General features: G+C 34.9%; 1 protein-coding gene across 1 annotated transcript in view; it reads left to right on the top strand.

The window, feature by feature from the left end:
* Positions 1 to 4: 4 nt before the first annotated feature.
* LOC123668104 (fatty acyl-CoA reductase wat-like) overlaps positions 5 to 13484 on the top strand; it is a 36676-nt gene continuing 23196 nt past the window's right edge. The window contains exons 1-2 of the mRNA XM_045601897.1: positions 5 to 224; positions 5074 to 5204. Coding sequence (XP_045457853.1) covers positions 5 to 224; positions 5074 to 5204 — 351 coding nt within the window. The remainder of the gene's footprint in view (positions 225 to 5073; positions 5205 to 13484) is intronic.

Raw genomic sequence — 13484 nt, 5'->3', positions numbered from 1 at the left:
AAACATGGCTGCTGTCGACGATGGCATCGGGAGTGAGAGTTTCGTAACAAAATCGGACCGAAACTTTAGTGACGGGTCGAAAAATATCGATAATAATAAGAACTATTATAATGAATGCAACAATAGTGAAAATAGTGTTGACCTTAACATGAATAAAACTCATAAAATGTCCGTAGTCCAGGAGTTTTATAATGGAAAAAATATTTTAATTACCGGAGCTACAGGTAAGATTTACCAAATTATTATTATAATATAACATATAATCTTTATTTATTTCAAACACTTACAGTCCACTTGCTAGTTACGTTGTAACTTTACAAGTACATTGATATTACTTGTACTAAAATTAAATTATATTGACACTATTAACTGTTAGTTTTAATAAAAACGACTATTATTTTTTATTCTGCTGACTGTTATGCTATTTCTTGCAAATGCCAGTTGCAAAACATCAGTCCATAGAGAGACATCCCAAATATGTTGCCAACCCCACTTCTAACCTGACTGGAGCTCCGACTACGTAACTTAACGTAGAAACACAGTACTACTTCCTTCCTGAGCCCTCTTAAAGGCTTCCTATTCTTCTTTCGCAGCTGGTGTCTTCAGCACTCGGCTCATTGGTTCCGTTGTAAAGGCCAGTAGTGCTAACAGTAACATAATTTTCGAAAAACTAAAACACAGAATTACTTGTAAACAATATTACTTAGCTGCAATTTTCTGTAAGGTTAAGGTACTTCTTCAATCGTACTTCTCCAGACTTTGGACAGGATATATCCTGCTCTGCCCTACTTTTATGGAAAAAAACCTTTTGTGTGGAAAGTTTTGTGGTCATGAGCCTATTGAAGCCTATCTTATTTCGAAGCTGAAGCAATAGTTTATTTACTGATACTTTTCCGAACCTGCTTCTATAAGTCGTCTTTTAAAAGTCTCACTCACTTGATCTACTCTTTATTTTTATCACATTATCATCATCATTTCCGCCTATCGCAGTCCACTACTGGACACAGGCCTCCCCAAGTTCGCGCCAGACATCCCGGTTTTCCGCATCTTCATCCAGTCCACACCGGCAATCTTACGTAGATCGTCAGTCCAACGGGCCGTAGGACATCCCACACTGCGTTTGCCAAGACGCGGTTTCCACTCCAGGACTTTAAAATTGTGTTTGCTACTATGATTGCTAATTTGGAGTTAAAAGTTGTGTGTTACCTCATAACTTTTTACTGGATGTACATATATTGGTGATTTATTTTTGCATTCAAAAGCTCAGGATCTGAGATCTGAAGTTTTTGTTTTTTTTTTATATCCCTAGTTCGGCAAACAAGCATACGGCTCACCTGATAGTAAGAGATTACCGTAGCTTATAGACACCTGCAACACCAGAAGCATCGCAAGCGCGTTACCGACCCAATCCCCAATCCCCCCCAGGAGCTCTGTTCACCTTACTCACCAACAGGAACACAATACTGCTTGAAAACAGTATTATTTAGCTGTGGTTTTCTGTAAGGTCGAGGTACGACCCCAGACGGGCTGCTCCATATTTTGAGCAGGAAATTCCTGCTGTGCCCTACCTCAGTTAAATCTAGGAAAGAAGGAGTTATCCTTAGTTAGACGCATTGTTTGTATTTTTTTTATATTAGAGAACAAGCAATAATTTGTGCTCTGTTATGATCTTTGTATTGTTAGTTTTCTGTTGGCCATTCAACTGTATGTTACTGTCTTTACCATCACTCTTGTGAGTCACTATAGTACATATTAGTCTTACCTTTTTACGATATAACCTATCATTCTTCGAGAATTTTTTAACATGGGTACCTATATTGTATGTTAAAGTAACTGCGGTTACTTAACTTAGAGTAACTGCGGAGTTTCTTGTCGTTTCTTCTCTGCAAATTTATATGAAATGTATGTTTGTCTCTAACTTCCGCAGTTTTTTTCTGTTCGTTATTGTCAGAATAAGGTTTGAATACAAGAATATATTAATATATATTAATATATTCTTATAAATATATGGCGGTACGTATATCGTTAATTTATTAAAAACGAATATAAATATAATTTGCAAAGTGACGATCCAAAAATACTTTTGAAGCTTACACGAATAACGTTGTTCTTGATTTCGTAGATTACTATATAAATAAATAATTATCATTGAATTTATTCCCATGGATGATATTTTCGTTTTTATTAATTTAAGAACAATACGACCGTGAGAAAAATATTTTAAAAGTAAATTGTTTTGCTATGTGAACATTGTATTTTATATTTTCTTTAAATATATATATTAATACGTCAAGCAAAACCTTTGTACCTCTTTTAACAATATTGCGCGGAGAGTAGAGTATGAAATTTCGTACACTTATAGTTTATATAGTGAAGGAGTGCAGAATGCTAATATTTGATTAAAATTATGCATAAAAAATATTAAAGCATATTACACTCTTCTGTTAATTGTCAAAGTCAGTAGTCGAATTGAAAAAATTTAAAAAAAGGTTCTTTATTTTTATAATTTTTTGGTTTTATTTCATTTAAATTTATCATCATTATGGTCGAATTTCGACCACTGGGCGCTTACTAGTTATTATTATTCTTTAATAAAGTGTCGGTGGAGATATTGAAGATCTATCATTATTTCAACCGTTAAGCACATTTGCTAAATAGGTATACTTCATTGGCTAGTTAACTTCACGTTGCTAACTTCTTCTTCGTTGACTAGCTAACTTCAGGTTGTCGGTTTTTAACCGACTTCCAAAAAAGGAGGAGGTTCTCAATTCGACTGTTTTTTTTATGTATGTTACATCAGAATTTTTTTTTATCGAAAGGTGGTGTGTGTCAATTGGTCCCATTTAAATTTATTTGAGATTTAACAACTACCTTTCGAGTTATATCTAATAATGCGTTTTTACTTGACGCTTTTTTCGTCGACCTACGTTGTATTATACCGCATAACTTTCTACTGGATGTACCGATTTTGATGATTCTTTTTTTGTTGAAAAAGAGATGTTCCTAGTTTAGTACCATGATAAGGAAACCAGGATCTGATGATGGGATCCCAGAGAAATCGAGGGAAACTCTCGAAAATCCGCAATAACTTTTTACTAGGTGTACCAATTTTAATGATTTTTAATTTAATCGAAAGCTAATGTTTGTCATGTGGTCACATATAGATTTTATTGAGATCTGATAACTACTTTTTGAGTAATCTTTGATAACGCGTAGTTACTTGACTATTTTTTCGTCGAACTACGTTGTTATTACTCGTCGATGTAATTGAAGTCGGTTTTTTTTTTTCGTTTGCGAGCAAACACAATTATGTTGTTAACGTACTTCCAAAAAAGGACGAAGTTCCCAATTCGACTGTATTTTTTTATGTTTGCTACCTCAGAACTTTTTACTGGGTGGTCTGATTTCGATGTCATTTTTTTAATCGAACTGTGGTGCACGTCATGTGGTCCCATTTTAATTTAATTGATATCGAACAAGAACTTTTCAAATTATATCTAATAATGTGTGTTCGTTTGAATATTTTTTCGTCGATCTACGTTGTATTACACCGCATAACTTTTCAATGGGTATACCGATTTTGATGATTCTTGTTTTAATCGAAAGCTTGTATTGTGAGTATCAAAATCGGTACATCCAGTAGAAAGTTATGCGGTATAATACAACGTAGGTCGACGAAAAAAGCGTCAAGTAAAAACGCGTTATTAGATATAACTCGAAAAGTAGTTGTTAGATCTCAAATAAATTTAAATGGGACCAATTGGCACACACCACCTTTCGATTAAAACAAAATTTGTCGAAATCGGTCTACCCGGTCAAAAGTTCTGATGTAACATACATAAAAAAAAATACAGTCGAATTGAGAACCTCCTCCTTTTTTGGAAGTCGGTTAATAAAATATACAAGAGTGATTTCTCGTTGAACTAATCGGATCGTGACATCTGTAAAACGATTATTACTTGTTGCGTCTCGCGGTAGTCTTCCGCGTGAATTCCAATATCGTGAGAATGTCGGGACAAAAAGTATCCTTGCAATTTTTTGACGTGAGAACGTCTAATAAATCGATGAACACAATTTACTATATTTTCATAACTTTTTACTATGTTTTTATAACTCTAATAAAAAGCTAATAAAAGCGTGGTAAAAATAGTAGTAATACACCGCGGACCAAGAACAGAGCCAGAGCTGTCAACCCAGTTGTATAAAAAATTCTATTTAGAATTTAAGTGGCTACAAAACTCTACAATGACTATAACTATTTAAGTATTTGTTTTAAAACCTTTTGTATTTAAAACCTGTTCATACAAATTTTTGTAATTTTAATTTATGTCGCCTTTTTTTACTTATTTCCTTTTTTTCCTCTTGCAATGTTGATTCTCTTGGTTAATAATGAGATGTTATTATTGTCATGGATATACTAGATGCTGTCGTGATTTCATTCGCATTTTTTAATTATTATATAGCATCATATGCATATGATGGCATATGCAACAATGTCGCTCCGGTATGCGCAATACTAGTCCCATGTGAAGTTTGTTGTCAAGTAAGGTCTGCATTACCGCATTCTAAGGGATTTTCTCTGTTGATATATAGCAACTGCTTGACATCTCCGATGAGTATAACTTCGTTCGCACTCGACAGCCTTGTCACCATTACTACGGTTCCAAAGTGATTCATAAGGGCTTCATCCACTGTTAAACGGTTGCAATTTGTACCCTCAATGAGTCCATTTACCAGAATGCTACAAACAGTACGCACCCTAGACCTAGTCATTTCGCCAAAGCGATGAGCTAGATTGTCTTTTAAGTACTTGGCAGTTTCGACCGTGGTTATGGCTATTATTTCAACATCCCCGTCAAAAGTCTCAACGATGAAGATTATCTTTCCGCAACCCCGAACCCCATTACTCCATGTAAATTTTTGTAGTTGCAAGTTCACCAAGGCAACATTAATGACGCCTGAGATGGATTTGGCTTTCTCAAGTATCCGGTCATCCAGAATTACCCTTGTGCACTTGGCAACCAAAGAATAATTGACATTTTAGTAGGTTAAACGTATTTTTATTTGTTTTAGGGTTTCTCGGTAAGATTCTCGTGGAGAAACTCCTTAGATGCTGTCCTGGCGTGGAGAATATATATATTCTGATCAGGCAGAAGCGAGGAAAAGACATCTATACGAGAATCGAAGAAATGTTTGAAGATTCGGTAAGTTTCTCTTATAAAGTAATAATAATAATAATATTCTTTATTGCACACCATTAAAAGATACAAAAAAAGTGGTACAAATAGAGAAAGGTGTACAAAGTCGGTCTTATCGCTAAAAGGGCGATTTCCTTCAGACAATCTTTGGGTATAGGACAGGGCATACAAAAGCGGTTAGGAAGTGTACAAATAATTGTTATAGAAATTAAAAATAAATTACAATAGAATATAAAATTATATACATACAAACATGTATGCATACACTCACACATACACATATACATATATAAGTAACTTGATTCAGAAATACTATTACATAATTGATAAAGAAACACTATTTAAACTGATGAGTCACGTTATAAGTTTATAAATTTAACTTACTACAAATATTACTGACAATGACTTTAGCCGGTCCTTCCTCTCTTCTGTCGTATGTATATTTGTATTTTCATATTCTTTATATATTATGTTTATATATATTTGATATATATATATATGTATGTATATGTGTATGTATATGTGTATATGTATATATATGTATGTATGTATGTATATGTATGTATATTCACGTATTATATGTATATATTATGTATGTACACCTCCATGCCGTCTAATTCTTTAGTCATGTCTTTTTCATGCTAGAGGTTGTCTGGAAGAGATCGCTCTTTTAGCGATAAGACCGCCTTTTGTACATGTCTATATTTTCTTTTACGGTGTAAAATTTTTCTCTGATAGTGTACAATAAAGAGTATTTGTATTGTATTGTATTGATTCATACATATAGGTACCTCATAACTTTTTACTACTACTACTTAGTGTGTTAGTGATGATTAATTAAGCCTGGTTCTTGTCGTTAGGTCTTGTCGTTAAGCGAAATCTGACGAATGCTTTTTGGCTTATTTTTATTAACGCATATATAATTGACTGCGACTATGTTGCCGATTCTTGTTTTACTGGTCGATGTAAATTGATGTTTTTTTTGTGAATTAACACAATTATTTGAATATAGTGACAACGGCTTCAACTATTCTACTCAGTATTACAATATAAAAATGACAAAGAACTGGAATTTACAATAATTAAAACGAATATTGATAATTTTAAAAGTGTAACTATTATGTTTCTTTCGATTATTCTCAAAAAAAATCTCCATTTTGCGAGCATAACGTAAAAATAACAATTATTTATTCATTTATTTACTCTTTATTGTACACCACAATATGCGAATACAAAATAATAATAATACAGACAACTTAAGAATGTGTAGTACAAGAGGCGTTAGCCGTTTTTTTTCAGAAAAACCGAAATAGGATTGAGTGTTATTTATTTGAAGACCGGGTAGGTGGTGCAGTTATATTATAATAAACTTACATACAAATATCTACACATTAATACTTACAAGCTTAGTTATGTTATTGTATAATAACAATTCAAATGTACAAAATTACTTATTTAGTACGTTTGAATTTAACTTCATGCACGAGTATGATTTTTTTTTTATAAAAGAATTATCTATCATTAAAATAAATAAAAAATAAAATAGTTTTTTAGATTTTTTTTTATTTATTTATTAAAAGACTAGCTGACCGGGCAGACTTTGTTCTGTCAATAGTTAATAGTAAAAATTAATTTTGTTGCTATTAAAACCTTCCGTAGACCTTAAGGGACATACAAATAAATAAATTACCCGAATTGGTCGAGCCAACCGGGTTGCCAACCAACTTCGACGGTTGCTAAACCTATCAGTGTTCCTCTACTATATTTTCATGTATTACATACATATAAACCTTCCTCTGGAATCACTCTATTTACTAAAGAAAACCGCATCAAAATCCGTTGGATACTTTGAAAGTTCTAAGCATACATAGGGACAGGCAGACAGCGGGAAGCGACTTTGTTTTATACAATGTAATGATACGTAATATTTAATGGTTTGCATCAAGCATCTTAAAGTTTAGCTTGTTCATTATTTGAATGATATTAAGTTGTAGATCGATTCATTCGAGTAAGTACGGTAAATTGTGACATGAAGTGAACACTTGAATTAAAATTATGACATTAAATTATCGTTTATTGTGACGACAAACGATCTCAAGATCTGCTTTGTACTATTACATTTAATATTATTCATAGTAGAAATAGTTTTTATAAACAACATAATTATTATGTGAAGTGTTTAAAGCTTTTGTGATTGTTTGTTATTTGATTATTTCCTCATATAGGGAATACACAAAGTCCTCTTTAAATTGATCCTCCTTGAGTTATCCCTAATAATACGCATTTCATTGACCATTTTTTCGACTACCTGTATATTACTTGTATATATTACTAATCTCTATTAATTGAAATCGGTTTTTTTTTTCGTTTGCGAGCAAACAATTTTGCAGTTTTAATCTTTCTCAATAATGGTCTAAATTACTGATGCAAGTAATTTTTTGTCATCACATACATATATATTGTATTCAGATATATAGAGTGTTTGTTTGTAATATTAAAAGGACCGCTTTTACTAAATGCGTATGTCCGTGTATACACGGTACATATACCAAAATTGTGTTTACTCGCAAACGAAAAAAAAATCAACTTCAATTATATCGACAAGTAATACAACGTAGGTAGACGAAAGAAAATAGTCAAGTAAATACGCGTTATCAAAGATTACTCAAAAAGTTGTAATCAGATCTCGATGAAATTTAAATGTGACCACATGATAAGCGTCGGCTTTCGATTAAAGTAAAAATCATCAAAATCGGTACACCCAGTAAAAAGTTATGCGTTATACAACGTAGGTCGACGAAAAAATAGTCAAGTATAAACGCATTATTAGATATAACTCAAAAAGTAGTTGTTAGATCTGAAATAAATTTAAATGGGACCAAATGACACGCACCATTTTTCGAAAGATTTTTTTAAATCCAAATCGGTCCACCCAGTCAATAGTTCTGAAGTAACATACATAAAAAAATACAATGGAATTGAGAACGTCCTCCTTTTATGGAAGTCGGTTGAAAATAACATTTTTTACAATTATTGTCTGTCTGTCTGTTGTTTGTTTTGACCGATTTTGACGAAACTTTCAATGGTAGATAGCTGATGTACCTAATAAGGAGTAACTTAGGCTACTTTTATCTTAGAAATATAGTTATTTTGTAGCTCTGCGAATTGTACAATATATATTTTTTAATTCAACGTGGACGATTTCGCGGGCACAGCTAGTATATAATAATAATTTGTTCTGAGAAGGAAAATCCATTATGATAACTGTTAGCTTCTCAAATGAAAAGAAATTCTAGGAAAATGATATATTTAAATAACTTATGTTATTTTATCAAAAGAAATACAGAACATAATACATTAATATTGATTTATATTTTATAAACAAATGAGTGTACTTCTATTTATTCTAAATATTATTTACTTTGATATTATATTGCGCCGAGTTACCGTCAATATATATTGTTCATAAGTAAATATGTATATTATTACATTGTAACTTCCTCATTTATCAATAGCCTTTGTTTAAAAATTTATTCTATACTAGCTACTGCCCGCGACGTCGTCTGCGTGAACGCTATACAGCACCAAAATACCTACGATTATACCTTTTAAAATAACATTCATTTACCCGTTTCTTTTTTACATTTCATATCTACAGAAAAATCTCATAGATGAGCTGGCTTTAAAATTGCCTTGTCTACTTATATTCATTTAATTATGTTTATTGGCTTTGTTACTTATATTGCGTGATTTTTATAGTGTGAAGCTAGCTTGGTTATTAACATAATAACAGCAACATTCAAATATGCGTCGTTAGATTACACGTTGTTACAGAATGCGTTGAGGAAATAAAGGTTCACTGCTCGTTCCCAGTAGGTGATAGCATTATAATATTTAGCCTATATGTTGACCCGACTTCTTAATAATATTCGTGCCAAATTTGAAGTAAATCCATGCGGTACTTTTTGAGTTTATCCCGGACATACATACAAACAAACAGACAAACAGACAAAAATTCTAAAAACTATATTTTTGGCTTCGGTATCGATTGTAGATCACGTATTCTTAAAAAAAAAAATTAATGTACAGTTATGACTTTCCTACTATTTTATTATATGTATAGATATTATTATATTATCCGACAACTACCTTGACGCATTTGCTTTGCATTGACCCTTGCTTTCTGCTTCAAGAGTTGTGGGTACAATTTCCGCCACGAATATAACTCAATATAGATTTATCAAAAAATATTTATCTATATGAGTCGGTTGTTCATCTAAAACACAATTACTAGGCTACCTACCTCAGGAGTCAATTCCTGAGGTAGGTAGGTTCGTGTGTGATGCGACAAATTTTTGTATTGCCTATACAGATATTGCCGTAGTCTGGATGTCATTCTACTAGAGGTCGTTGAGTGTAAAGCGTCTCGTTATTTATTATTCATCATCATCATCATTACAGCCTATACAGTCCACTGCTGGACATAGGCCTCCACAAGTTTACGCCAAAAATAACGTGAACTCATGTGTCATGTTATTTATTATTGATATTTAGTTAAAAATATTGTGTTTCTTTACACCAACAGAGATAGATTCCTTTTAGTACTTTAAAAAAAGGTTAGTAGTAGTAAAAGTAGATACATTTTAATGAATTATTATACATTTCCTAGCTAACCCAACGGAAATCGTCCTTTCCTATAAACTGTCACACGTGATTTTTAAACAGTTGTTAAATTTTCTGAAATATTCCATTTTTTTTTTTTAGTTTAAAAACTGTAAGAACTTTCGAGAAAACATTGAAATACTGACAAAAATGGCCGGTTAAGTTTTTTCCAAGTTTATTAGCAACACATTTGATTGCTGGGTTGAGCTGGGTTTGAAAACATTCGGACGGCCCTTTGATTTTGTAGTTATTTATTTTTATTTCATTCCGTGTCTTGAAACGATACACAGATTAAATAAATATACATTCAAGACTAACTAATTCTTAAATATAAAATAATAATTAAAAAATATCATAAATATATCATAAATAATAATCAAAATTTATTTTACATTTTAAAAATTTGTGTAAGAAAAAAATGTTACAAAACCCTGCATAGGTGAATGAATTGACATTTGGTTTGTTTACGTACGGTATCTCCTTTCGTTGAAAGCAATATTAATTTGATTGGTTAAGTACGTCCCTGCTTATCAACAATATTAAACTATCGTTTTTCTCCTGCTTCAAACAGATTTATATACTTACTTGTTTTTCTTTAAAATAGATTTAATGTGGCACATTTCGCTTTTTTTTTTATATCACCAGGTCGGCAAACAAGCGTACGGCTCATCTGATGGTAAGAGATTACCGTAGCTCATAGACGCCTACAATACCAGAAGCATCGAAAGCTCGTTGCCGACCCAACCCCCCCAGGAGCTCTGGTCGCCTTACTCACCAACAGGAACACAATACTTCTTAAAAACAGTATTATTTAGCTGTGGTCTTCTGTAAGGTCGAGGTATTACTCCAGTCAGGCTGCTCCATATTTTGAGCAGGAAATTCATGCTGTGCCCTACCTCAATTAAAAGTCTGCCCTCGCTTCAGTAAAATGACTATTTTAAGTCGTTAAAATGACGCAAATGACGTTATGTAATCATTGTATAATTATATTGTGGGATTGTAATAAATTCTTGTATTTTTATTTAATATAATAAAAGATCGAAAGATTAATATTTTATACTAACTTTTTATTTATGTTGGTATTTAAATGACAAAAGTACATTTATAAAATGAATTTATGTGTGTGTTTAATATATATAAACTTATATGATTTATTTATTTATTTATTGTATTTTAGTTGCATATGTATATATGTATGTATGTCTGTTGAAATTTATATATGTATTTTGATTAAACTTTATTACTCTTGCGCAAGCCCGTTACACTGCTAGCTTTTTTCTGTTGGGTAATCTGGAAGAGATCGCTATTTAGTGATAAGATCGCCCATTGCACTATATGTATCTAGAATTAAGGTTTGTTATGTATACTATCATTAGTTGCAATAAAGTGGTTTATTATTATTATTGTACTGAATGTCACTCCGCCCGCCCAATACATAATAGATACATATATTATAATAACTACTTATATAAATAATATAGTAAATTTACTTATACTTACATATATAAATATAAGCGGGTGGAGGAATACGCCCCGGCAGGGAGATCAAACGGCCGGGGGTTATTGCTGTAGGCTGAGAAACCGGCGGACAATCCTAGCCGAGTCAAGTAACACCGCCTTCTGCATCCTGGCTGCGAGCGAACCGTCCCGGATCCCCAGTTGCCTCAGATGGTGAGCGAGGCTAACCGGGATCAAACCGTTGGCAGATATTACGATAGGGATTATTTCAGCAGACCCCACACCCCACATGTCGACAATCTCGTGCGCCAGATCCAGATATTTACGTTTTTTCTCAGTCTCGGCTTTCACGAGGTTCTCGTCATGCGGGACGGTGATGTCCACTAAAAATACCCTCGACCATGCCCTGTCCAGCACCACGATATCAGGCTTGTTCGCCAGTATCGTCCTGTCTGTGGCGATAGGCAGGTCCCAGTAGAGCCGGACTCCGTCGCGTTCGAGTACTGGCACCGGTGAGTATTGGTAATACGGGATCCTCTGTTCCAGGAGACCGTACATAAGAGCAAGCTCTTGGTGGAGAATCTTGGCCACTTGGTTGTGTCTGTGCAAGTACTCAGTATTAGCAAGCGCGGAACAACCCGAAAGCACATGCCTGAGTGACTCACCGGGATGACGACAGGCTCGACAGAAGTCGGGAGTGCCATCCTTCAGGACGTGCTTTCGGTAGTTGTTCGTCTTGACCACCTGATCTTGTATTGCACAGACAAAACCTTCGGTTTCCCCAAAGAGGTCGCCGAATCGCAGCCACTGCACGGAGGCCTTACTGTCAATGTGTGGTGCGTGAAGCGCCTTGTAGAACCGTCCATGCAGTTCCTTCTCCATCCATACGGTCTCCCGGTCAGAGGTGCTCAGTACGACCGGTTTCTGCCAGTTCTCTTTGGCCAAGGCTAGGGGGGTTAGTCCTTTGTCACACATTGAAACGTCACCATGCAAAGCGCTGTCCCGTCTCGTTTCAAAGTAGGCCCTGAGGCTGCACACCTCGCGGTTATGCATGGTCTTAGCGCTTAACATGCCTCGACCACCACACTTCCGCGGGATGTACAGTCTCATGACCGACGACTTAGGGTGATGCACGCGATGGTACGTCATAGTTGTGCGGACTTTTCTGTCCAGGGCGTCAAGTTCGGTCTGAGTCCATCTGAGTATGCCAAAGGTGTACAAGAGAGTGGGCATGACCCAAGCGTTATAGGCTCGGACCTTGTTGGCTCCAGACAAGTAGCTCCGAAGAACTTTTGTCAGCCGTCCAAAAAAGATTTCACAAACTGCCTGTTTCATGTCCACTTCCTTCACCCGTATGCATTGTGACATACCCAGATACCGGTAAGATTCAGCTTCGGAAAGGGTCTTGAATGATGTTAATTCGAGACTAAGCTGCGACGATTGAGTCACCTGACCCCTGTCCACATGCACGACCGCACACTTATCCACTCCAAGCTGCATCCTGATGGAACTGCTGAACTCCGTAGTGATTTTCAGTAGTTCCTGCAGGCGTGCAGCGTTAGGTGCCAGCAATTTGAGGTCGTCCATGTAGAGAAGGTGGGAGACTTTAGTACCTCCTCTCCGTTATTATTATTATTATTATTATGTACCTAAATTATTATTTTTTGCTGTGTGGCACTAAAGAATTTAGCCACCCCCTCTCTTCCCGTGGGTGTCGTAAGAGGCGACTAAGGGATAACAAGGTTCCACAACCACCTTGGAACTTAAGAAGCCGACCGATGGCGGGATAACCATCCAACTGCTGGCTTTGAAATACACAGGCCGAAGACGGGCAGCAGCGCCTTCGGTGCGACAAAGCCAGTATTGCGGTCACCAACCCGCCTGCCCAGCGTGGTGACTATGGGCAAAACACATGAGTTCACGTTATTTTTGGCGTAAACTTGTGGAGGCCTATGTTCAGCAGTGGACTGTATAGGCTGTAATGATGATGATGATGATGAAATTATTATTTTTTAGACGTGACATGTTAATTTATTTTTGTAATAATTGTGTTTGCTTCCAAACGGAAAAAAATCGACATCAATTACATACCAAGCGAGTATAGTAGGAAAAATACCATTAGGCGGAGGCTTTGTAAAGCTGCACTGAGCTAGTGGTGATAGAAAA

This window comes from Melitaea cinxia, chromosome 30 (genome assembly GCF_905220565.1).
Source record: "Melitaea cinxia chromosome 30, ilMelCinx1.1, whole genome shotgun sequence".
Lineage (NCBI taxonomy): Eukaryota > Metazoa > Arthropoda > Insecta > Lepidoptera > Nymphalidae > Melitaea > Melitaea cinxia.
This window is presented reverse-complemented; position numbering and strand designations above follow the sequence as displayed.